We start from the raw sequence: 27,966 nt of genomic DNA, 5'->3' as shown, positions 1-27,966 counted from the left end.
AAATAAACTGGCTTTTACAACAGAACTAATCTGTTTTTCAAGTTTTTTTTTACATTTAAATGTAATGTATAAAATCGAGATTATTTTTTTGTTGATTGACATACAAACCTAAATTACCAAGTGCTTCTACACAAGCACTTAAATCCCCAGGACGACCAAACACAACAATCTCAGTCTTATTTTCATTAAGACAAAGAAAGTTCTGATCCAGCCATATTTTTAAATCTCTCAGGCAATTAATTAATGACAGAAATGAAGCTTTGCAATTTTCATATAAAGAAAACAACAGGGCCCAATATTGACCCTTGGGGGATGCCACAAAAAAAGAGGGGCAGCAGATGAAGAAAATTCACCAAGGTGAACAGAAAAACTTCTGTCTGTCATAAGAGTAATTGAGATGATTGGAGTGTGTGTGCAGGCCTCCTAATGGCCTGGAGTGCATGAGGAAGATGTTGTTAATATCCTCCACACCAGAGAAAGTGATTAGAATAGAAGAATATGAAGAGGGAAATTTTTGGTGGTGGGGTGGGCTGGATTGGTGAGGTAGAGAGAGTGTCATTAGAGCAAAAATTGGAGCTCATTAAATCTAGTCTCTCTGGTCTTCAATCCATGGACTGAACAATGTCAGTCTCAAAATGAAGACCTCCTCACTGACCTCACACATGTTTGTTGTTCTATCATAATCATAATAATCTCTCTTCTAACCCTAAATTTAACCCTCACACAAACCTTTCTGGATTTTTATTGAGACTTAATTAAGTATGCTTTTCAAGCTTTTCTCCTCTTGGGGATCACTGGCTGGGTTTTACTGTCCTTGTGGAGGCATATGGCCTCACAATGTTAGCAAATCCTGACCCACACACGGAGCGTGTTTAATGGACATGTGCTAGTGCCCATAATGAACCAACAATCATAATATACACTAAGATAAGCTGTTTTTTTCTCAGTGTTTCTCAGTCAAGTCAGTATCCACTGTATAACCACCAAGCTCCACCCCACCCCACCCAATCTTTTTAACCACAAATTAAATTTGATATTGCTAATAATGTCAAATGGCAGGTATTGTTATTTTTCACATTGTATTCAGTGTATTTTTTGTTTGTATATTTTTTTTTATTTACCTTTCAATGTTTTGGGATGGGTAGGATTTTTAATGTTTTTGAAAGAGACATTTATGCTCACCAAGGCTGCATTTATTTGATCAGAAAAACAATAATATTATTAGTAATTATTACAATTTTAATTAACTGTTTATACATAAATATATTTTAAAATGTCAGTTATTTCTGTGATGGCAAAGCTGAATTTAGTGTCACATGATCCGTCAGAAATCATTCTAATATGCTGATTTGTTGCTCAAGAAACATTCAATTACATCAGTACATCAATTATCAATGTTGAAAACAATTTCTGTTTAATACTTTTGTGAACACGGTGATACATACTGTATATACATTATTATTGTATTTATTTTATTAACCAAAGTAATACAACTTGATAACAAAGGTTTAATTATCTAGTAACTATAATGATCAAAACAAGTAATTAAACCAAATGTTAGAAAGATTTTGGAAGCTTCGTTGATTGTTTCTAGATTCTAATAATTTATGATTTTACATTACAAATCTACAATTTTGAGCTAGCTGGACCACTCAGCATTTTCTACATTCAGTGAGGTGTCATATGAAGCAGAACTGTAGTGTACCTCATTCCAGCAACTATTTTGTTCCTGAACTAGACCATCTCCATAGAGCTCATTGGCATGGAAACACACTCCAGTCTGCACCGTGTCGATCTTTGGTCTCTCTACAGCCCAGTCAGAACAGCAGGAGATGTGTTTATTCTTCACCTTCAATATTTATTTCATGCATGTAAGTGTGGGTGTATGTGTACATGTATATTTTGTTGACATTATTTGTAACTTTGTCCCTACATGCCATAAAATTGTTTCAATGTTTGGATGCATGAGACCTCATACCATTGCCTTCCATCTTACTTCATTTCAAGTTGTGTTTGTAACTGTTGTCTAACCCGGTATAGAGTAGAGTCCCTTAGTAAGAATCAATGTGAGGACTTGGCAGGAGTTAATGGCTGTGAGACAACCCTGGGGGGAAAACATGCTCTGCTTTCCCCCGCAGGCCTGCTCCCTGCCCCCCGGCTGCACGCGAATCAGTGCAGCCCACCGGAGACTTGCTTGTAGGTACACTAACACATTCCAGCCTGAGGTTCCCTTGTTACAAACAGGATTGTGCTTTTGTGTTTGTGATGCCTTTTTAAATGTAAGATTGCTCGAATTATACAGACAGGAAAACAATGCAATATAAAATGTCATGTACTTGGGATATATTGACTGCATCAAAAAAACATTTTTAAATCGATTGTTAACATTGCCATTATCAGTTCTATTAGTGACATTATTACCAACATCATCGCCAATTTATTCCTTATTCCAGCTGGTGCATCGCTTAAGTCTTTTAGGGGATCAAACAACAAGCTTGTGTGATTTTATTTCCTCCATGGAACACAAAAGGAGAATTGAACTGGTTATTTTGGGTGCAATTAGAACCCATGGAGACCGAGGCTTTCAAGCTTTTTAAGGACACAAAATAACAATTAAAAAAACTATAAGTGGTTATTTACTGAGAAGATTCCTCTTCATTGAGCACAAGTATCATTGAGTCAGTAAACTGGAGAACTAGATTCGTCTGAGTTTTGAACAAATCATTCGGACTGGTTTATTGAACTGATTAAACTTGTTCATTAAAACATCTTACTCAAAGGACAATTTGTCCTTTTAAATCTTGAAAGCCTCAGTTTTAATTCTTAGTATTTGTGTGGAAAAGAACAACCAGTACAATTTTTTTAGAATTTCCTCTTTTGTGATCCACAGAAGACAGTGAGTCATATAGGTTTGAAACTACATGAGGGTGAGTAAATGATGACAGAATTTTCATTTTTGGGTGAATTATTTAAGCAATTAATATTTTCTATATGATCATTTATTTATATTATATCACTTACCTCTAAGCTCCTGCAAAGTTGAAGTAGTTTTGTTTGACCCCTTCACTTTTTTTTTCCTAAATGGTCTCTTTAAAGTGAAGTGTGAGTTGTTGTGGATGTAAAGGCGAGGTGTGAGCCCAGGTTCCTGTGAGCTCCTTTGCCATGCTTGGCTTCCTGCTGGGCAGTCTGACACACTGATGTCTGCAAGACATGACATTCTAGCAGGTGCTGAGAAATCAGAGTTGAATTACCTTAATGATTTGTTCCAACAAAGGTCATACAGCAAGTATCAAACCAGAAAGAATAAAACAGATTGCAGAAGGCTGTGTAGACAGTTAGACTTTGACTCAAGTCATTGAGTTGAACTTCCATACTAAACATACTGTACTATATTTGAAAACAACTCAGTGTGCCTATTTCTATGTGTAGTAGGATGACAGTGTTCCAATAATAATATTAATAATTTAATTTGGAACATTGTCATCATAATACCACACACATCTTGATGTTGATGTACCAGTGAGCAGTATATAGTATACAGTAGTCAGTAATGCAGTGGGGGTTGACTACAAAATGAAAAAGGACCATTTAACTCTTGTTGTCCAGTGTTTTTATTGTTAACTAAAACTAAATAAAATGAAATAAATTAAATTAAAAGATGTAAACTTAAAACAAACTTAAAAATGATAAATGTTGCCTTGGCAACTAACTGAAATAAGTTAAAGTTGACATGCTAAAGTCACTACATGCAAAACTAAAACTGAAATAAAAATAAATTAAGGCTATGTAAAAATAAATGTTTACAAAAATGAAAAACAAGAGAAATAGAAATGACAAAAGCACATGGCATAATTACTAAAACTTAATCTAAATATAAAGACAGAAAATATAAAAATAAAAGCTAACTCAAATATTAGCAAATACTATAATAGTATATAAATAGTACTAAATTAACTAACTTTTTAAGAGCTACTATATGGAATAGACTAATATGACTAATAGGGGTGGAATGTCACGGGAACATCCCAGCTGAAGATAATGAGGAACTTACATCGTTCCCTTTGCCAAGTGCATTTCAAACGACAACATAATGGCACGCATGTGCCCTGCTCACTCCAAAGTCCCCACTCCAAGGGGATAGGAATGATCACTTCCATTTGGAATTTGCCTGTGAACCGTTCGGTACATGATACGCGTACCTTTCCACCCCTAATGACTAAAATATAACATATATAAACAAATATATATTTACTTATATTAGTTTGTTGAGAAGTTTTTTATTTATTTATTTATTTAGCTCCTCCTACAGGACAGATATAATTATCTGGCATCTGCAGAGCTCTTATGACTGGAGTGATATCAGTGACTGTTGTTTTATAAAACGATTCCACAGTTGCAGTATTATTATGTGCTAACTGTTTGGCTTACTCAATCATCATGCACATATGTTTAAGATGCAGAGCGAGGCAGAGCTCTTTGTTCCACTGGCTCCGTGACCTTCCTCTGTCAAGGGGAAAGCCAGCACACAGACGACCTTTCAACATGCATTTGGGAATCAACTTATCATCCTGAGCACTCGTTTAGTTTGCCTGGTGTGTGCCCACTGTGTTTATTACACTGAATGATAGGCGGTTAGAGAGCACAAACACAGAGACGTCTGAGCAAAGGCCCATAACTTTCCACAGAGATTTTTCTTTAAATCCATTTGAAATTAAATGTGTACTTTCTAAAATGTTGAAACCCTCTAAAATTTGGAAACCCTCCAGCCTCATGGAGAACATTGATGCAGAGGCAATTTCGCAGTTGTGCCGCCTCTTTTACGGATTCCTGGTGGATGTTTGACGTTTTGATATCATATTGATATCTGTCTCTGAATACAGCTTCTCCGGTCACTCTCAGCTAGGACACATCGGAGCGTTTGATCGGCTGTGAAGTTTTACACAAAGAATTAAAGAGCGAGAGAAGGGCCTCTTCTCTAAACTTGCTTACAGCTGCTGTTTAACTTTTTGATTTTTCAGTCACTTTTTTTTTTAATCGATATCAAAATTTCAGGTTAACATTTATTTGAATGGATAAGGGAAATTACAAATTTAGATCCCGGAATTAGATTTTCACCATTTTTAAAAACAATTGCCTTCACTAGTAAATTTTGTGTAGTCCTGCATTCTTATAATTGATTTTTTTAAAGTATGAGTTATTCCAAGTAATAATTAATATGAGCAACAAAATGCAGTTTAAAATAGATGATGTATAGCATGTCATGCCACAGAACTTCCCTTAAGTATTTCATAGCAGCTACCCATATGCTTCATAAACAATGTAGGACATTAATCATTCTCTGCTTTATCCTCATATCTGTTTGTGCTAGTTTTATAAATGTTAAATACTTCTGGCTAAATGTTGCGAGCTGACATTTGGAGAAACAGATAGCGTGGAAAAAGTTCTCTGAAAGAAATGGAGACTGGAGTGGAAGTTAAGAAGTGTGAAAACATCATGCATCTGACTGAATGCATTATTGAGAGACATTAACTCATGTCTCCAGAAGTGCCTGTTTAATATGTATATGGAAAAGTTCCTTCTCACTGTGAATGTGAGGAACAGAGTGGCTTAGTGTAAATGCAATAAATGAATACGTTTTGCAAGGATGACTTCGTTCACACAGTGAAAACAAACATTGCACATTCCTCATGGTTTGTAACAGATGTTTGCATTGTGTGCTCAGGGACCTTGAGAAGGTCTTGCGTCTGCCAGTGAAAAACGTGATCTTGTCTCATAGGACCGGTCGTGTCTATGATTTAAAGCCTTTTTATTCATATTCAATACGTATTACCTCAGCACCCACATCTGGAGTTCCTCACAGCATCATGGGAACAGACGATGGTGCTACACGTACACGCGGCTCAAGATGAGAAGAAATGTGAAGACATCACAAAGTCTCTCGCCTTTCCCCTCACCCACTTTTTTTTCTACTCTTTCTCCCAAACTCTTCCTCCTCACATTTCATTTTAATGAATGAAAAAAAAAATCAATACCTTTAAATCAGCTGCTCAAGAGTTAAATAGCACAATGCACATTTCACCAAACATTAAGAACATTAAAGGGAAAAAAGAAGGGGGCCAGCAAAATGAAACACTGATGAAAAACTAGTGCAGTCTGTTCTAGTGTGTACTATGTTCTCTGTCCAGTGGGCTGTTTTGCTTAAGATCTTTGAGGAAGATTAATTATTTTCCTACCATGTCTTTTTTATATACATTCCAAACTACTTCTCCAGAGTCATTCACAGATATATGTTTCACATTTTGTTTAGACACCAGTTTACGCTGTATATTTTAATGTTGTGATATATTTTTTTATATAAGTTGTGAAAGGTAATTTCTTCCATATTGTAATGTATATGTGAGTGAAACGGGTTATGGGAAAAACAAAATACAGTTCGGGTGCTCGGTCCTGTACTTCAGTTGTTGATTAGATGGAGGCAGATATGAATTCAAGCTTATAGTCAATTGTATAAAAAAGGAACGGGACTAAAGCTGATTAAATGATTGGAGAAGTTCAACAGAGAGAAGTCTGTCATTTCACCAAAAAAAAAAAACAATTTATTTAAAGATATGTATGTTGCATTTTTTTTAATAATAATTTTTTTTTTTTGTTGTTTTTTTTTAAAGTGTTTCTTTAGCCCAAAATTCTGATCAGTACACTCATATTTCACCTGTCTTTGGAATACTGTCTTAATCTTGTGATGGCTGTCAGTTTGAACAGTAATTGAGTGGAAAATTTCAGATTAAGAATTGACCTAAATGAATTTTTCAATGGCCAATAGCTAAATATTTTACCCCCCTCCCAATCTTGAACACATGGTTCCATCCTTCATTTCAGGTTGTGATTCATTTGTGGTGTCAGACAGGGAACTACTGGGATTATTTGCTGAAGTATGGAAGAGATGGATGATTAATATAACGGAATGCTAATCATAGCACACACACTTCAAGCACACTGACACCAATGAATCATAGTTACCAGTGATAGTGCTTTTCTTGCTTGCTTCATGCATTAAACAGTGTGTAAATTAAAGGACCCAAGTATGTGTTATCTTATAATTGCTTATCATGCTAATTTATTTCATTTTACTGGAAACTGCATCTTCAATTTGAAGTAATATCCCATAGACAAAGAAGATCTCAACATGTAGGTGATTGTGTGTGTGTTTGTGTAACCTGTGGGTAGTTTCTAGGGGCAGGAATTGTTAGAGGCAGTGTTAGAGCCGGTGGTCTGTTGTGTGTGTGTGTGTGTGTGTGTTTACGGCTGTGGCCTGAGGAAAGGTGTTTGGCACTCCAGTCAGGCACAGTCACAGCTCTGGTGTGATAGCTGCCATTGATCCCTGGTTCTTCTCTGAGCGGGTATGTTATCATGGCATCTTCAAAGACATTAAACTGAGGTCCATCTGTTTGTAGAATTGGCAAGAAGCACTTTTTTCTCCCCTGAGAAACTAACATTTTATCTAGAATGATAAAACTGCAACACAAACACACATATACACACATTTTAAATATTTATGTCCATCCACATAAACTCCTACACTGGACAATCACTCATTCCACCCTTCCTCCTGATGGATTCCTGTCGTAGATCCATATACATAAGATGTGGGTTGTGAAGTCAGTTTATGCGATTCAGTTTCTCAGGAGGAAGCCAACACTAATGTCAAGGTGGACGTATGAAGTTTCTGAGAGTAGGTTGATTCAGGCGTTGCTCTGTTCATTAAGGTGTGCTCTGTTGCACTTCTGCCACTAAATGAAACCGCGCCGGCAGGTTGATCCAAAGCCTTATGGCATCGATATTCATCTTCTTCTTCTGTTAGTGCTCACGCTTTTTCTTAAATTAGAATTTTTGTGTCTTCAAGTGCAATAGAGGGAAACTTATCTAGCTGTGATTTCATCAGAAATCCAGAGCGCTGATGACGAATCCACACACAAACAACGACCCAGCAGGGCGTGCAATGTGATTTTTCTCCTGTTTGAGCTCAACTTTATGAATCTTTTTACATTTTACAACTAGATTTGGCATTTAAATGTGAATTTTAGTGATTGTTTTTCCTCCTATGATTGCTTTTGTGCTTTTATGGCGCATGTGAAATGCAATAAGATAACACATGTTCATTTATATCGATCTCTTGGGAAGCTGCCCAACCTTCCAACGTTGTGACAATCTAATCTGTGTGTAGCAATGCCAGTGGATGTGTCCTAATGGGACCATTCAAACTCCAGATTAATGAAGCAGTCAGATGTGGAATATGACAATTTTTTCATTAATTTCTCAACATAAACAGGATGAGAAATGGAACACAAACTGGATTAAGTGTTGCCCAACATAAAATACTGAACCAAAAAGAGTTCACGTACACACACCCATATATAAAACACATAATGTTTGTACATGCTATCAACACGGAAAACAGACAGATTGCCACTGTCAGAGCTGTGCTGAGTGTACATGCTGATCTATTAGCTCTGTTTCAAATCCAGACACAGCCTTACCTTCAGGATTATGCATGTTAGACAGAAAGAGAAGACTGCGGTGTGCTTTATGGCTCAGTCTTCAGATTTTAAACAGCTTCCTCTAATCTTAGTTACTCCAGAGTGCTTCCTTGCATTATCTTATTGTTTGATGTTGAGATGCATGGGTATTAGCTTGAAAGCAAATCAAAGGGTTATAATTAACAAACAATCAATATTAGCTGCCTTCCCCTCTCTCTCTTTCTCTCATTCGCTCTTGTACCCGGTTCTGTTGAAACTCTTTCTCATTAAAACAGTGCTGTCCCAGCGGCCCTTGTTAAATTGCTAAGTGTCTTTTACATAAATGAGTCCTGGCAGTGATGGATCAGTGCTCTCCCACACCTGTCGTACCCAGTGGGCACCAGTCATCCTGCCCACTGATGGCTCTCACTATGCCTGTAATTGACGGCATCTGAATTGTCATGGAGAACCGCTATCTCTGTGTCTCATGGATGGATCTCTTCTGTCCCTCTTCATTAGGAGCACAGTCTTCCAGCTTGCACAACAATCTTCCTCCAGGCCACAGAGGATTTATCATCCTCTCTCTTTCCCACACACATTCTCCATTTCTCCTTTTACGAGACCCTGTAGCTTCATGTTCTTATAGTCCTTCCCACCCTCAGTCTGCCTTGAAACTCTTTGTCCATCACACTTTACCCCCATAAGGCAATCTAGTGCACCTGACCAGATGTGAACAGCACATGTTTCATATCTCCAAGAAACCTCCTGCTCTGAGAGGAGAGCCACTCATAAGATTCAGCATTGAAACTTCTGAACCTTATTCACAAGATTCTATATTTACAGGCTGCATGACGACACTTTCTGTGCCCAATTTCACTGCTACATGATGTGACCTGCGAGTTCTCAGTGGTATGGAGTTTCATAGCCATAGTCCTCTACAGTTTGATATGAAGTATAGCTGTGCTGATCGGTGTCTTATGCACCACAATTTTATTCAAAGTGCTAAAAGGAGAGCAGCAAGAAAATGAAGCCATCGTCAAAAGGCGAAATATGATTTTGTTTGGCCTCCAAGCAGCATCTAGATGCTCAGTTTCTTGAAGGGAAGTGGCTTTTAATGTGGCCAGCTTCGACAAGCTCCTCTAGGCAGATGGGAGAGGTTTTAAGATCAAATGCATTTATTTAGTAGTAATTTGTGGGTGCCCTGGCATGTGTTTATTTTAGATGCTGCTTTTGATATGTTTCTTCCAGAGATGTGCAAAAAGGCCAGTCAAGAGTCTTACAGCACCAGAGTTGATCTTATTTACAGCACTATTGATATGCATAAATAAATACATCAAAAAAAAATAATAATAATAATAGGCATTACGATGCTCACAGTCATTAATCTTGTTTTTAGAGATACTTCAGTTTCCTCTGAGTTAGTCGGCAGTACATTGATGTTCTGGTTTGATTAAAGGTGATACTTGGCCTGGCAAATCTGAGAGGCTCTGATTCTCCAGACCGTGTCCCAGGAGCCTTTATGTAGAGCACCTTATATTCCTTCCAGAGCCCACAAGCTCTTTTCTCCTAATTCAATCACTAGACCTTTGTGTGCTTCCTTATTTTCCATCCCAGTGCCCAGGCAATAGACCTTACTTCATGAGATTCACTGACACAATGGAAGATTGATGAAGCAAGTTTGTTTCCGAAGCATTCATATCAAAAACCATTTCATACGGGTTTGGTAATTAATTAGCTCTGAAGTGATGCTCAAGGTCAAAATATAGGGCGCTGTCTCCCACCTGATTCACAGAGAACCTCTTCAGTACACACAAACTCACACCCACCTGCACTCTGGCTGTGTTCTAAAACCTAGTGAACTGCCTACACAGATAGCATTTTAAGCAGCATAGGCTCATTGGAATAACCTGCCTCTACCTACATTTCTGCAAAACTCCAAAAACACACCTTAATACATTATAAATAAAATATTATCAATTAAGAAAGACTTACTTTCACACGATTCCTTGCAATATACTATATGACCTCAAAACACTTTTACCATAGTGCATGATTTGTAAAAGGGTACATTTTGACATTTGCAGCATATATCCAGCTGCATATGTATGGCTTTTTTGACATCATAAACATCAGATGATGCCAACCCTGACCCAACAAACAAAACAACCTAATTTTCCTCAGGTTACTATAATTTTGATCACAACATATAACCATTGATGTTAATCATTTTCACCATTTCTGTTTAAGTACATGTCATTAACTAACTGCATGATTTTTATTATCGCAGAACTGTACATTTCTGGCTTCACCTTGACATAGTCACCATTGTTAAACTACTCCTAATTGTAATGTAGAAACATTCATTTTCTGTGAAGCTGCTTTGCAATAAAGTGTATCGTGAAAAGCGCTATACAAACAAACGTGAATTGAATTGAACTGATATGTGAGCTTGCTGTTAGATTGTTGCAATTGCAATGCGAAGCACTTGAGTTAAGCTGAAATGGCACAGTTGCTTCAGCAAATGTCTTTAACCTCATGTTTGCATTTGTCAACACTAATGGTTAAGTTTAGGGTAGGGTTAAGTGTAGGTGGTACTTATTTTCAAACATGATAGAGCATTTGTCTTTTAGCACCACTCACTGGACATTTCATAGTTTTCCAAATGTCCATGATACAACCATGTGAATAAAACTTTGCCAGATTCACATTAATATTTCATAAAACTGAATGAGTTTTTAAGACCACCCAGTGGACATTTCACTTTTAAAATGTTGCAAAATGTGCAAGAAGCAACAGAATTTTGCGCCACAGGCAATTTTTATTTTATTTTTCCCAATTGAGCCTGGGCTGGTTTAAGACAACATATGTAGATGGAAGCAACAAAATGAGGCAGACTTGTTATATACATTTGTTTGGCTAAATTCTAAAGCTTCACTGTAGCCATCCGTTTCAGAGAAAACAATAACACAATGTGCTCTGACTTTAATGAAATAAAAATCCATCCAAGATGGTTTACGAATCAAGAGAAATATATATTTTTTCTTTATTACATTATTGTATTGTTAGCTTAGCAACAAAGTCCTGTGCTGCCTGTGTAGACAGTCTGTCTAAGCGTCTCTCAAAATGTGTTCGGAAATCTTAACTGAGACTGTTCCAAATGTCATTTTGCATATTTAAAAAAATATGCAATATATTTTTTTTTCCACTCAAACTACATTGGACCACTCGTAAACACTTTTAACTCTCAAGTATATGTATAACCAATATATTGGTTGTCACCAGTGCTTCTTCAAGCTGTCTGTAATAACTCTTCTTCAGTAACTGTTCCCTGCCTATATCCATAAACACACTTCATAGCATTTTTAATCAAAGTCTCTGAGGATGTTACTCGTCTTTTTCAAAACAATTTCCTCATTCACTGTGCTCCCTAGTTAATTTTATTTGACAACTTCACTCTTCACTTCCTGTAATGTTTTCGTTCCTTTTTACTTTTTGCACGAGATGTTTTTGCTGATTATCTTACATAGGAGGCTCTGAGTGCAAAACGACCGAAAGGCCTGTTGGCTCAAATGACGAGAGCATTAAACAGATTCTATTCAGCCACATTCCTTACCAGACATTTGCCTCGGCCCACAGAAAACAATGTATTTAGTTGAATGCATCTCACTCGGTGCATATAAACACATGCCACCTATACCTACTCTAGCAGACTTCAGTGTACTTACTGTATGCTTTCTGATAGCACACAGTAATCCCAGAGTTCCCTGATAACCACACAGGGCTGTTTTTGCTGCCTCACAGCCCAGAACGTGCACATATGTCGTAAGTTAAGGGAGGGGGGACACGTCTTAATGGAACTTGGAGAATTAAAGCAGGGAGAAGGCACAGGACACAGAGGGCTCATCTGTGGACTCCCTGCCCGAGCACAGATCCACATAATTACAATATAGCCCTAACTGCATTGTAGAAGGCTGCTGGAAATCTTTGCAACACAAAGGAATCAGAGATGTATCGGCCTCATTAGCATAGATATTAGGCTCCCATTATGTTTTTGTAGCAGACAGAGGGCAACAGTGCTCAAGCCCTATTCTTCACCGTGCAAGGCGGATCTGCTTAAACTGCTCTCCTGAGGGAGCACAGCCTCCCACCCCTCAAAAAACACACACTCAATCTGTTTCACTGGGATTAAGCACATATCAGAATGTTAATATGACACATTTTAGGCTCTGCTGCTTGGATTTACGGTTAGAAGAGCGCATGGAAGAGCAGTTGAGTTTGGAGCTCTAAGCTGGCCTTCAATGTGCTTGGGTTAGTGCTGCGTAAAAAGAAACACATTTTGTATGTGTGTGTGTGTGTGTGTGTGTGTGTGTGTGTTTTCAACTGATAGTCACTTACTCCACTCCACAGTCCATATTTTCACTTTTCCTCTCATATTGGCAACGCTTTATTCAGATATCTACCTTATCTCTGTTCAAAGTGAGCAGCTTTTCTGCCATTTTGCAATTCAATGATTACTCCCTAAAATTACGGCGCCGTTTGCTCACTCTCTGATTCCCCTTTTTAAAGTATGATGTGCTTTTTTCCCCTTCTCTCAGTTCTTCTATCCCTTTCAGGCCCTCCTCTGTCTCCTCTTTTCATATCTGATGATTATCCACCTCCGTTTGTCATTGCTCCACTCAAAGCCACTTTACACCCCCCCCCCCCTTTAAATAAAGAGAGCGCTTCAAAAAATCTTTAATGTTTACAGGTACACCTCAACAAAGTCTCCACTCATTCTCGGGCAAATAGACATGCTTGTGGAACTCATAAATATGCATGAACTGGGATATTATTATGCTGATTGACAGTGATAAGGACTCTTCATCTGTTAGTGGGAGTTGAAATTAGCAGCTACCGATTAACTGTTCATCCCTAATGACTGCTTGTGTTTTTGTGTCATCAAAAGAACTCTTGAAAGATCGCTGTTTTAATAATGGAATAAGAAATACTTAGTAGCATAGATCCCATTATCATGGCAGGTCACATAAATGTTAGTTTTATTTATTTATCATATAGTCTTAAGGCCAATTTACACTGCGCCAACAGTTCAAGGTGGACAATCACTGGATTATAGTATGGCACTTCCCAGACATTCACGACCCGACAAGCCCAGATAGCATGTTCATTCGGTGAAAACAAGCTATGACAGATGCCAACAGACACCGACGGGGTAATACACTGATCCAACAAAACCCAATGAAGCATCTGCTGCCATCTATCAGTGTCTGTCTGTCTGTGTGGTGTCAATTGCCCTTTATTCTCAATGTGCATCATGTCTTTGGTCCGCTGTGCATCAATGTCAATATTCAAGCATGTGATATGTTGTTTCCTATGATTGGGATTCCTGTATAAATTTACTGCCATTACAAAGATTTTTGCTGCGCTTACTCAACAGTTGCAGTTTACTGTTCAGTCTAATACAGTTTTTATCTGTTCTATCCTTCAGTAGCAACCTTTTTGCAAATTCTGCATCACATTTGACGTATTCACAGAACAATCTTGTAATGTGACATGAGTTCAGACTGAAATGATCAGTAGGATGTGCGGAGTGGAAGGTGCTACACCCAGTCAGGAACAGCATAAACATTGCATTGTTCCCCCCTTCTTTTCAACCTCACGGTGACTGAGTGGGCCACATTTATTGTCTTTGCAATAAATCTCAGTCTCTGACAAAGTTCTGGCAGTGTCAGAAATTTAGTTTGGCATTCGTGCAGTGTTACTTCTTCTACAAGCTGTACATTCTGTCTTTAACCCAAGATCTCACTGGGAACATATTGTTCAGGCTTTAGTTTTAATAAATGCTCTTTTTAGACTGGCAAGGATATTTTGTTTGCTAGAGTTATAGTATGTCACAGCACAATAAACTTTTTTTTTATTCCTCATGAAGTGGTCCCTTTAAAATATCCAGTGCATGTTGACGTCACTGGAATAAATGTTTTCTTAATGTAATAAATACATGTTTTGTGTTTCTTGTCAGGAAGGCTTCATTATCTTTGGAGATTGTGTCATCAATAAACAAACCAAATAAAGGCATTTTTATCTCGGCAGCGCAGCATGTTGGTAATTAACTGGGGCTAACATATTGGACACACGCAAGAGGAAGGAACACAGCTCGCTGTCTTTTTAGAAAATCACAAATGCACTCTAAACATTTTTTCTCTGTTTGCTTTCTCCGCTGCCAACCTCCTCGCCCTCCATCTGAGAGCCGTCACAAACTGCCTCTAATCAAGCTCTGAGCTGTTTAAAATGTGCTGCTTGATTTGCTTCATTTTTGCAGGCTGTCTTACTCTCCCGTCTTTCTTTTCCCTCTCTCGCTTTTCATACATTTATTGATTTTCCTAATTCGATTATACAACAAAAATGAAATGGCTTGCAGTTTTGTCAAGAACAAATATCTTGTTTAATTAAATTGTTTAATCGTGCCTGATGGAGTCAGAGTCAGAGAGGATTCTGTCAGAATTTAATTGGACACATGGAGGAGACCCTCCGAAGGATTCAGACCTAGTAAGGGTAACTCTAAAAGCAAGTGAATGATGAAAAACCCAAGCAAGACTATTCATAACTATGGCTAATATGAGTGGGGAGATAATCTTATCTGCTGCAACTCTTGGGAGCTAATAAAAGGATAGCTGTTCCTGTAGGACAGAAAAGTACAAAGAGCAATGGACCTCATTCCCGCCTTGTCAAAGGCTCCCTGCTCTGCTCATTTTCTTTATTAGAAAATTGAATGGGGGAAGAGAGAGATCGGAGCAGCAGTCCTCCGCTCCAAGTCCACTTGTGCATCATGCTGAAAGAAAAGCATTGACCAGGAGTGAGCTTGAAACAAAGAAGGCAAATGTTTCCAATATTCGCTGTATTGCTTTTCTGTTGCCCAGAAGACTAAACTGTGTCTCAACTGTGAGCCGCCATGCATAACTTCTCTCTGATTTCAAAGCCTCTGTGAATAGCCTTATGTAAACCCAAACAATATTATAAGGTTGTATTGAATTGTGCAGCAGTGCTAGATTCAAACAACAGTACTTTAAAAATGCCAGTGTGTTTGTAAACATGATTTTCTGAATATCATGTAATGCTGAATGCACCTGTAATCGGTGATGTGATCACAGATTCAAGCACAGTTTAAAAGAAACTGGCTTAAAAAAAAAAAGTTTGCCTTCCTGTGTAGACGTACTTCCTATGGAAACAGAAAGCTTGGGTGTGGTGTATAAAAGAGCTTTCCATCTAATGATCTCAACATATTAAGGTAAAAAAAAGACATGTCGAGATCATGAAAAAATGACAGGAAATATTGAGTAGAATTGTCCATTTTAACCACATATATCTGCTAAAAGTAAATTTTCAACAAGTACACTAACACATAGATGGCTTTGAAGCTAAACTACATGAACTAAAAGCCACATAACTCTAATTTTGATTTCATGGGGTCTTTAATCCCTGACATCTCTTTTTTCAGTCCTTGTTTTCTGTCAGTAGCAGAGAAATCAGAAAGAAAACGAAGAAGTCTGTTGTGTGGAAATCCCATCCATCGGTGGTTCTGCTTTAGAGGATTGAAGAGTCATTCTCCTGCGATTAGCTGCTAGCTCTGAAGGGTTCTGTAGAGATTCCCTGTGGAATGACTGCCAGCGCTTTGAGAGTATCTGTAGTGTGCACCCAACCAATAATGTCTTATGTCTGAGGGGACACAAGATGCCATTTTGCATTTACAGGATAAATGCCTGTTAGCAGTGTCAAAAACTGCTGAAGTTTATGTGCATTTTTGTATATCTAAATTAAATTCAGGCCCACTGCAGAGTCTGAATGTTCTCTTTATTTGCTTCCTGAAAACGGCAGTTCAATGAAAATACACAACCGTTTAAAAGTTTAGGGTCAGTAAGATTTTTTTAATGTTTTTGAAAAGTCTCCAAGTCACCAAGGCTGCACTGAAATGCTGTTACAATTTAAAATAACTGCTTTTTATTTTAATATATTTTAAAATGTAATTTGTTCCTGTGGTGGCAAAGTGAAATTTTCAGCAGCCATTATTCCAGTCATCAGTGTCACATGATCCTTTAGAAATCATTCTAATATGCGGATTTGATGCTCAAAACATTTCTTATTATTATCAATGTTGAAAACTGTTGTGGCTGCTAAATATTTTTTGTGGAAACCCTGATACATTTCTTTTAGTATACTTTGATTAATAGAAGATTCAATTGAACAGCATTTATTTGAAATAGAAATAATCTGTAACAATTTTTACTGTTGCTTTTTCAATGTAATGAAATAAAAAATTGCTTTAATAAAATTTTATATAAAGCAATATTTGGAAAAAAAACTTACTGACCCCAAACATTTGAACAGTGTACATTTATGAGTGATTTGTGAGAGAAATCACATCTTGTTTTTTTTACATCTTGTAACATATTATTAAAATTTGACTGATTCTCATAGTGATTTTCCTTTTGTTATTATGTGAACTTTTCTTTTAAGAGCTAAATTAGCAGTTAGTTAGCTGGCTATATGCCAACAAGCAACTGATCTATACCAACAACAACTGAAGGGACACAGAAACTCATTCTTGTCAACTTTGTTGGAATCTTCTGTTTTAAAGCTGAACTGTGGGGAGATATTAACTATGACAGCCCTGCAGGAGTGAACAAAGCTCATTTTGCAGTGTGACATTTTAATTTTAGAAGCTCTTGGGCTGATAGCATGTATACAGTGACAACAGTATGTCAGCAGACGGCGGTAATCCTGCAAACACACAGCTGTCACATCAAATACAATTGTGATCATTCATTATTTGTCATAGGTTTCTCTGCAATTTTTGGAGTGGTTTATGTTTGGCCTTTAAGAATATAGAATAAAGCCCATATATTTGGTTAGTTAAAAGCCTAAATTGAGGAGCAATTCCCTATTAGTTTGCAGTTTTATTTTTATAAATCTTAAAACACCTTAGAGATTGAACATAAAAAAAGAACAGTATAAAATCGGTGAGATTTGACATTATACAATTGAGTCGAGGAGCTTTACTGCAGGGATTGAGTTTCTGGCCTGCTGGTTAGACACATGAGAGTGTTCATACCACTGTTATTCACGGAGAAGGTTCTGGCTTAGGGATCAATCAGGGGACTTTTCTAGAAGTGCAGAAATGTGTGATAGGGATTACCGGAGCCAAAGTGTCAGTGGAAAATTGGATTTTTAGCCATCAAAGCAGGAAAAACAGAATGTGAAGTTTCACAGATGCTCATTAATTTGAGGTAATAAAAGATGTAAAAGAAGCAATCATATGAAGTCCCACCAGTTTTGTATTTTCTTGATAAAAGGCACTGTGTGTGTGTTGAATTTAGTCTGATGTTTTTTATATTTTGTTAATAAAGTGTTGAGCGAAATCGGGAGGAGATGCGTTTGAAAGTGTGCCTGAACCATTTGCACGTTTTCATGCCAAATAACAGGGCCGCACATGTAGGACATCTGCTCTGTTTACTTTTAAGCGCTTCTCTGTTACATATATCTATTGATCTACATTTGTAAGTGTGAGACCTTTTATTTGCAGATGTGAAAGTGTGTCTCCCATTATCATTGTGTCTTCCTGAGCTCTTGTGGTGCCCATAAATCCACTCATGGTGTGAAATAGCAGCCATTGCTGATGGCGGTCACACCTGACGCACCTGTAGTAATCTAATATGTATGCCCAGGATCCCACAGCCCTGCTCCCCTAAGCATGTTTCTGACATCTTATTTCTACCAGATTTAAAAATGCAATTCCAGCACTCCCTCAGCAACAGCAATTATCCATTCTGATAAAAGGCCTATTCACATCAGAAAGAATCAATGGATTCCCATGGATATGATTTCAAAGTGCACTTTTTTTTTATAAGTGTACTTAAGTGTGTTAAGAAACATGAAAGTGGCCTTTTATTTCATTCATATATTATCTGCAAGGACAGTTTTTAAATATTCTTTTAAGATTTAAATTACATTACATGTGCACATTTAAGGTAATTAAATGCACATCTTTTTCACGGGGTACTCATATCAGACAAGAACATTTGTCTGCCAACAGACAGAAGTTTCTTTTTTTTTCTTTTGTCTAAATAGGCTGTAAATCTCAGTATTCATTGCTCTAACATTTCCCCATTTTGCTTTCTCCTCCTTTAGTGAGTAAACTGAAGGTGCAAAGGTCCAACCAGAGTCTGCAGTTTCTGGAGGACAGTCGGGTGCGTGTCAACTGCTCCATCACCTCTCAAACCAGCCCAGACTCTCAGCATGCCGTGCTGTGGTACGCCCGGAAGGCCGAGGCAGGAGAGCCAGATGAGCTGCTGTTGAAGATCGAACACTCTGGAGCGTTCGAGTATGGAGCGTATGCAGAGGAGGAGCGTCTCCGCAGCCGTGTGCAGTCAGAGAGACTCTCTCCTCGGCTATATGGCCTCACCTTGCACCGTGCCGAGACCAGTGACTCTGGAACGTACTACTGCCTTGTGGAAGAGTGGCTCATGGACCCTGATGGACTCTGGTACCGTCTGGCACAAGACTCCTCCGGACTCACACATGTGGTGGTGAGACAGCCAGGTAAGAATGTGGTTGCTTATCAAATGCCTATTAAGCAAGTAGCTTTAGGAGTATATGTATATTTGTATGTAAATGTATATTTATCTGTGACCCACATTTAGTTTTAAACTTTTAACTGATTTTTTTTTTTTTAAGTAATGAATACTTTTATTAAGCAAGGATGTACAGTATTAAATCGATCAAATGTGAAGGTAAAGACATTTATAAAGTTACAAAAGATTTCAGTTTCAAACAAATGCTTTTTTTTTTTTTTTTACTTACTGTAGAAATCACATAATACAGAAACAAAAATTATCATGGTTTCCGCAAAAAAATATTAGGAAGCACAACTGTTTTCAACATTGACATTAATAAGAAGAAATATTGCTATAAGAAATATTAGAATGATATCTGAATGATCATGTGACACTGAAGACTGTAATGACTGAAATTTCAGCATTGCCATCACAAAGATAAATTACAAATGGAAAACTTGAAATTGGAAAGACATTTCACATTATTAGCCTACTGTTATTACGTTTGGTGTTTTGCAATTTTTTCTTTTTTATATTTTATACACTTTCTCCGTTTAGTTTTTAGTTTAACGTTTTCTTACTAGAAAATGAGAAAACATACACAAATTAGTGTTTTTAAACTACTGGAAAAAACTGATAATTTTGCAGAGTTCTCTTAATTTTTTCCAGAGATGTATTTATTTATTTATTTATTTTTGGTCACAGGGTTGCAGAAATTCCTCAAATAAAATGAACAAAAGAAAACATCTCAGGCCCTTCTGAGATTAACGATGAACATTTTTCTGGTCCTTTTTGTAGCTTGTTCATGGAAAGTGCTGGACAGTATTTACAATGGCACCCTACTAGCAGAGTTGGCCTTTATTCCTATAGCAGACTCTGAAGCCTTTGAGATTCAGTTTTAGGTGTGTGTAGCGTTCCCATGGGCTTAACAGGCCATCTGGCATGAGAGGATCGGAAAGAGCAGCATGAAAACATTCTCCCCCTGAGACCACCATGGAGCTCAGCCATCCTGAGCTCATGTCTGCCCGAGCTGAATCACTCATCAGCATGTGTGCATTTATGAGAGGAAGACATAAAGAGAGACAGGGGCTTTGTACATGTAACTCCTTAAACACAAGCGCACAGCGTATCAGCCCTTCAGGGAGCCCCCCACATGGGCCATAGACCTTAGCACGCACGGTACAGGCGGCGAGGGGGAGTCAGAACCTCATAATGCACACAGTCACGACTGCCAGAGCCCAGAGGCTTTACTCATGACGCCAATATGAGTGCCACACAGCTGCTGCTCCTCTATTCACCCCGCACAGCCCCCTGCTGCAAACTGCCTCAGCTATACATCTATATCCCCCCTCCCCCTTTTGCCCATAATGTACACTTTTTCCAGTGACATCATGACCTAGCTTCTGTATGCAGGTCTAGTGTGGTTCAGGTGACTATGTCGACGAGGTTTGCATTAGTCTGATGCCATCTGGACTCTTTGACAGCATTGAATCAAAGCTTTGAGGAGCAGGGAAGACAGATCTCACCCCCACATCCCAACCTGGCACAACACTTCAGTATTACTGCACTACACACATGGGTTATCGACTTACCGCTTTTACACAGACACATTTTGTTGTGTAGTTTGTCCTCGGGTCTGTTAAGCAAGTAGCTTTAGGAGCACAGGTGGCCAAGACATCTGCTCTTCTGAAACACATCAAGGTCAAGAAAGGGGAGTTTGGGCACTTCTTTGTTTTGTTTTGTTTTTTAACTTCAGAAAGTGATAAATTATTATTATAAATGAATAATGCAAATCTAACATTCACATGGACATGCTGATCTTTATAGAAGCACTTATTTTGCATAGATATTTATGCATCATGCATTTTCTATTCTTCATTTAACGCATTTATGCATGACTGCGTTTCCTGTAGCATACAGTATCTAGCACTGCTTTAGTCAAGCTATATATATATATATATATATATATGATATATATATATATATATATATATATATATATATATATATATATATAACACACACACACACACACAGTGCATATCTCTATAATTTATCTAAATATGCGCTTAAATTCCAGTCTCATTTCCCTGGGGATGCGTGTCAAATCACCACCCCACTGCATGATTGCCTGAAATAGCATCCATATAAATGAATTTACAAATAGATGGTTGATGAAAGGTTCACCACCTTATAATCTGCCATCTTTAAAGTCAAATTGCACTGCTTTTACTTGAGCAGAAGATAAGAGGAGCCCCTTAAAGTGTGCCGGAAAATGCAGTCTTATTTTTAGCTGATCTCAGCTCAAGATCCTGCTGAAGGAGCTTGTGACTTCTCACACAAAATGTGATGATCCTCACCTCCATCTGAGAGTGACATATTGAACAGCTAGTTCCACATCCCTGGATGCGTGATGCCCTGCAGAATTTCGATAGAGAATAGAGATAATTTTAAGGTGTGTTGGAATATATAAATCCTTTTTGTACTTGCATAAACGTTTTTTAGGTTTGTCATTATTTACTCATCCTCATGTCCTTTCCAAACCTTGACTTTTTTATCTGATGAAAACATTTCTTATTATTATAAATGTTTTTGTGGAAACCATTTTTTTTTTCAGGATTCTTTGATGAATAAAACATTCAGAAGAACAGCATTTATTTGAAATAGAAATTTGTTTTATAAAAGTCTTTACTATCACTATCGATCCTATTACAAATGTCTCCTTGTGTCTTCAACCGAAGTCATACTGTTTTTCATTTTTGGGGGTTGAATAATTCCTTTAATTAAACCAGAATATTTGGCTCTAAATAAATGTAACAATGAGTCTGCAACACATGCCACCTGAGCTGAGGAAGATTAGAATTGTTGTCATGCACTTGATGATTTTTCTTATCGGTTTTTATTGCAGTGGTGAAGTTGCAGGTGGAGGAGGCAGAATCCAATATCACAGTACCTGAAGATGGATCAATCCGGCTGGGCTGCAACATTCTGTCTCAATCATCAAAAGATTCCCGCTTCTCTGTATCCTGGTATGTGTACCGTTTGGGGCAGTTGGAGGAGGATGAGCAAGAGTGCGTCTTTTCCATTGGTCATGATGCAGTGTTTGGTAATGGGAACTGCAGCCCTACGGAGGAGCCCGGTCCAAACTCTCGCCTGCAGTTTGAACGCACCACCTCTGACCTGTACAGTCTAACCATCCAGAAAGCTCGGCCCAGAGATACCGGCAATTACTACTGCCACGTGGAGGAGTGGCTGCTGAACCCACGCAATGCCTGGTACCGTCTGGCCACCAACAACTCTGGGGTCACCATTGTTAATGTTATGGAGCAGGGTGAGCTTTTGAATTTTATAAGCACTAACCACATCTACTCATATGGTTGTTAATATTCTCTTGTGCTTTTACACTATTTCCTAACCAGACACAATGTAACAAGTAATTTCTCTGCCCACACTTAATGTTAAATGACACACAAAGAAACTGAAGCAAACTTTCTACATTTCCCCCCTACATTTTCAGTCTCTATGAATTTATGTAACAATAAAAATAGGTACAAAATGGGCTCTTTTTTGCAAGTTTATGCATACTGTAACCACCTACGTGTATTATTTTCATTCCTGCAATTTTTTACCACTTTTTTACAGACAGACAGACAGATAGATATACAGATAGATGAATGATATATATTTTGATAGTTGGATAGATAGATAGATAGATGGATAGATGGATAGATAGATAGATAGATAGATAGATAGATAGATAGATAGATAGATAGATAGATAGATAGATAGATAGATAGATAGATAGATAGATGATAGATGAAATGTAGAAAAGCAGAATTTTTTTTTTTTTTTTTTTTCTTAGACTCAATAGACTAGATAGACTAGACTAGGTAGGACATAGTGTTCACAGTGCTATATTTTTGTTCTTATACATATTTAACTTCCATATTAAATTATTCTGACTCTTTCTGTTGTACTTCTCCCCCTCTAGTCTCTACCTTACAGTCAGTGGTTTGTTCCAACGACTCCCTCTTCTACTTTGTCTTCTTCTACCCCTTCCCTATCTTTGGCATCCTCCTCATCGCGGTATTGCTGGTGCGCTACAAGACCCGCAGCTCCAGCAAGAACCAGGAGGGCAAGAACGGAGCACCGCTCTTGTGGATCAAAGAGCCTCATCTCAGCTATTCCCCAACCTGTCTGGACCCCCCAGCCCTCAGCCTTCACCCCAGCTGTGTGGAGTAAGAGTGACATGAACATGACCCTGTCTCACTCATCTACACTCTCTCTCTGACTCCCTCTCTCTTTTTCTTCTCCTCCTCGTCTGTGATGAGGCCACCAGAAAGTAATCTGGGCTTCTAGCCTGGCCTGTCAATCCGTCCATATGACTGACTAAGACCTTCCTCAGTTGAAGTTGCCATGACTACAGTGGCTGCTGGCGCCTATGCCTAGACATTTGCTTTGCTTTTTTTTTCCCTGTTCTATTTTTTAAAAGATGATTTTACTTTTCATTCATGCTCTCGTGTGAGAACCTTTCCTTAGAGGTGGCAGTATCTGTAAGCCTTGATGTATTTTACCCGACTGACACTAACCTCCTTCCCTCTCCGGGATAGGAAACAGCAGTTTCTTTTTGGTTTTTTTTACTCCTGTCTATGAAATCTGGTGGAAACCATTGCTTATTATTTGTTATTTTGTCTGTGCTGATTTTTGCTCAAGAAGACTGGAAGGTCATTGCAGGACCCTGAACGTTTCTAGAGACAATGGTGTATGGATGAAGGAAGAAAAGGACAATCTTTCCTCAGAAAAACCCGGAAAGCTGACAATGGATGTATATTGATTTTGTTTGTGTGCATGTGCCACAGAACTGACCTGAGAACTGCCTCTGTTTTAACGGATATAGACTATGAAGAGCCCTAATTGCCCACAGACTCAAGGATATACATGGACCCCAGCTCATCCTCACTGCCAAAGACCAATACAACTTCAAAAGCCACAAATTCAAATTCACTTACACTGAATAGGATTAGACTTGGCATCCAGATGGCATCCAGCTGGAAAAGACAGAGAGATTCCTACACTGACACGTTTCCTCACTCAGATGTTTCTACATGCCCCCAAATTGTCCATGTCATTTCAAGGTCTTCTTGACCTTTCCAATGTTGAGAAGATCCATTTATCTCCAAAACACCCTTGTGATTATGAGCGTGTGTGTGTATATATACACAACTGACCCCACATTTAGTGAGCGTTCGCCTCAGTGTCCTCGCATTTTCATAATGCAAGGTTAAATGGAAACAAAAGGGGGCATAAAGGACTTTTCTCTCCGGCGTTTTTGAATTTCTTGTAAAAAAAAAAATATATATATATGTCTTGAGGGAGACAGCTGACAGGACACTATTGACTCAAGGGACATTCTCCGTGCCAAGATCTTTTTATCATCATACGTGCCCTGTAATGATCCAGAAGGAAAACAGATATTGGCAGACATCTGCGTATATGAGTTATGAAGGGATTTGACATTTTGTTTTATCTATATTCTAAGTCACATCAAGCGTGTTCTTCTCTTTATTGGTTTGTGTTTGAAATATGGTGCCCGATCTTTGTGTTTCCGCTGAAAAAAAACTGAAACAATTGTGAAAGCTTCATGCGCTGTCATAACCTGTAACCTGTGAAGACCTACTAGTGTGATTGTATCTCTGAGGGTGACTATAGCATCTAAATTATTGTCGGTCTCCATAAACACTGCCATATTTTACCATTGAAGATGCTATAACAGTAATTGATCCTCACATTTGCTCTGCAATCCACACTAGTCCTGTGTCATTCAAGAAAGATTCAATTCAGCTCTATGCTGAAAGCATTTAGAGCTTAGCTGTAGTGTGAATGAATTTTCTGTTCAATTTTCTTTTCCTTTTTATTTCAACGTATGTATCTAGATGTATCTAGTAACACAGACATGCGGTCTGACACCAAACTGGACGTGTCTCACTTACAGGCATCATTGAAGACCTTTTGACGGTGCAACTTTTACTCTGTTCCCACAGTCGCTCAGAGTATCATCTGGGTCGCTGCCGCCCTCATGTGATCTCGACAGTCAACATCACGGCTTTTCTGTAAATGAAATTTAGGTCCATTTGAAGCTTGTGGTTGTCTTATTTATTGAATCATAAAACTCCTAGATAGAATATGTGAACTTCATAAATCTGAATAGACAGAATGTGGTGGAAATAGCAGTGAACATTTAGGCAACTATAACTTGGCTACTTGTGTGTAGTGGCCTAGAGGATTATGGGAAGTAATTCTGAACCAGTCTGAGAATCTTCTTACAGATGACACAGTGATCTAGCTGTCTTGATCTGCTAAATTCTGCTAAACTGTACAGTGCATGATGATGAGTAAGGGGGACATTTTATTAATGTCTGAAAGTTGCTTGTCGTGATATCACGTCAGATCAATGGCATCCTCAGAATCTCCATCCTTGTGGAAGGCCTCGCTGATTCAAAGCACCTGTTCAGCCATTCTAACACAGCAACTCGCAAATGTAATGCAAACTTCTGTTTGATCAATAGGTTGGCCTTCCTCAAGCAGGGGATGTGTAGTGTGACAGTGAGTGTGATATTGCGGTTCTGCTGTTGTTCAATCTGTACAGACTTATTCAGAATTCTAAATAGTGTTTTTGTAGTTCAACATGCCCAGCTGAATCATAATGTTCTCACAATGTTGTAAATGCATTTCGAGGGCTGCATGTCATGGCTGTGTACTGGCAGTATAGCTGCAGAAAAACAAAACAAATGACAAAAATATTGTGTTGATGTGTGTTCAGTTCAGCCAGTGCTGCTTTTTCAAGTGGTGGTTTTTATTAAATAACCAAAACAGTGCACTGAATTTTTTTTTTTTTTTAAAGTTGCCATAGTTTTTTTATGCTTCTGTGTTTTGGTTGTACTCTGTTTAATTTTTGTTGTGTTTTTTATATCTATACTTATTTTATTAAATCATAGCAATTGCTATTATGAAAAGCTTTTTGCTATTGTCAGTTGATTGCAATAAAACATTCAGTGCACCACACTTTAGACTGTGTTTATATAATGTATCGATTATATTGGCCCAGTCTGGAAATGTTAAGAGATACAGCAGTTAAAGGGATCACTTAAATATTTTCCCATCCTTTTCAAATCTGTAAGACTTTGGAAATTGGGGTCCACCAATATTGGACTCCAACTGTTGTTGTTGGATCAATAAAAACGAGACATTTTTCAATACATCATCTTTTGTGTTCCACAGAATGAAAGTCTTACAAGTTTGTAAGTTGAATTAATTTGGATTTTTGGTTGAACTATCCCATTAAGATAAAGTTTACCATTACAATTACATATTAGTTAGGTTCAGCTAAAGAATAAGGTTTCTGTGCCTTTCTTCCACACACCTTAATGAATAACAAGAGTTTGTGAATCTTTCCCAACCTTGACCTCCAGGGCTTTGAAGGGAGTGGAAAGTTCTGTCTCTTAAGAAGGTGAGAATGGGATCTGACATATGTCAGATGTCTTATCTGGTCTGGAGTCAGACCGTTGGATTGTGGGCTGGATGAGTTATGTTATTATAGCAGGCCAGAGCTTGTTAACCTCCAGAGCAGTGCAGCGGACCCACATTGGAAGCTGCTGTCCCTTCCTGCTCACAAATCTGATTTAATGGTGGATAGTGGCCAGTCTCAGCATCTGGCTGTCTGAATTAGGATGTCTGGATGAAGACACGCTTTCGTGCTTTATTTACCTAATGTTTTGTGATGTTCTGTATGTGTAATTGCATATTACAGCTATGGCCCCCAAATTTGGCATACAGTTAGTGCTGATATTTGACCCAAACACAATACCATTTTTTTTTTTAACGGGCTGAGAAAAGAATATACAAACTAATGGATCAAATGTTGTCAGAAACAAAAGTTACTATTTTATTTCGGTAAAATAGATTTGAAATATCCAGCCACCCCTAATGAAGAAAATTAAAAATAGAAAAGACCTACTGAAATTGATTGATAAGCAACTATGATAAATAAATCAATATTTTTTTTATATTTCACTGTTCGAAAACATTTTAATGAAGAAAATTAAAAATAGAAAAGACCTACTGAATTTATTTCACTGTTCGAAAACATTTGCACTACTATTTTGATCAAGTAATCTTACTGACCCCAAACTTTCACTGTCTTTCACTGAAAAATGTTGTTTTAAAATAAATAAATGCAACATTTCAAGCAAAGTCCAACCAGACAGCTCAAATTAAAAATTATTATAAGCTTGGCGTTGTGAATCTTGGTAAGGCAAGAAGAATTCTGAACACTGATGCACTTGCCCTGTAACTTTTTGTTCATTTTTTACACCTTTATGTACATATATCTGCTAAATGAGAATGTTCTGTCACGCATGCAGAGCTCTGTGGCTCATTATTTGATGTTCCTGTCTGCTGTTGCTGTCCTGTCTGCTAACCAAGCATGACGTGACCACCAGGGGCCAGGACCAAATCACATCACACCTATCATAACTCATCCTGAATCGCCAGCTAAAACTCCATTCGGCTCATGAATATTAATACTTCTCTCACTGATGTATGTCGGATTGTGTTTCTCTTTTCTGGGTCTGCGGGAGAAACTGCTTGGTGAATTTGTAAATACAGTCTCCCTGCTACTCTGTCTGAATGGTGTCATATCAGTTTGCTGACACCATCGCCTGTGCTTTGTGTCACAGGACCTATGAAACCCTGAATGGAACGGAAATTACTTTCTGATGAAAGCAAACCTGTGCCACAGGTGTGTGCCTTTGTGTCATTTGTAATATAACAGAAAAGTGTTTGAGAGGAGA

General features: G+C 38.0%; 1 protein-coding gene across 1 annotated transcript in view; it reads left to right on the top strand.

The window, feature by feature from the left end:
- LOC109096304 (immunoglobulin superfamily member 3-like) overlaps positions 1-26,375 on the top strand; it is a 137,203-nt gene extending 110,828 nt beyond the window's left edge. The window contains exons 7-9 of the mRNA XM_042763489.1: positions 18,693-19,103; positions 22,026-22,448; positions 23,109-26,375. Coding sequence (XP_042619423.1) covers positions 18,693-19,103; positions 22,026-22,448; positions 23,109-23,359 — 1,085 coding nt within the window. The 3' untranslated portion in view covers positions 23,360-26,375. The remainder of the gene's footprint in view (positions 1-18,692; positions 19,104-22,025; positions 22,449-23,108) is intronic.
- The last annotated feature ends 1,591 nt before the right edge of the window (positions 26,376-27,966 follow it).

Source organism: Cyprinus carpio, chromosome A9, assembly GCF_018340385.1.
Source record: "Cyprinus carpio isolate SPL01 chromosome A9, ASM1834038v1, whole genome shotgun sequence".
NCBI lineage: Eukaryota > Metazoa > Chordata > Actinopteri > Cypriniformes > Cyprinidae > Cyprinus > Cyprinus carpio.
Note: the sequence above shows the minus strand (reverse complement) of the source record. Positions and strands in the feature narration are given on the sequence as shown.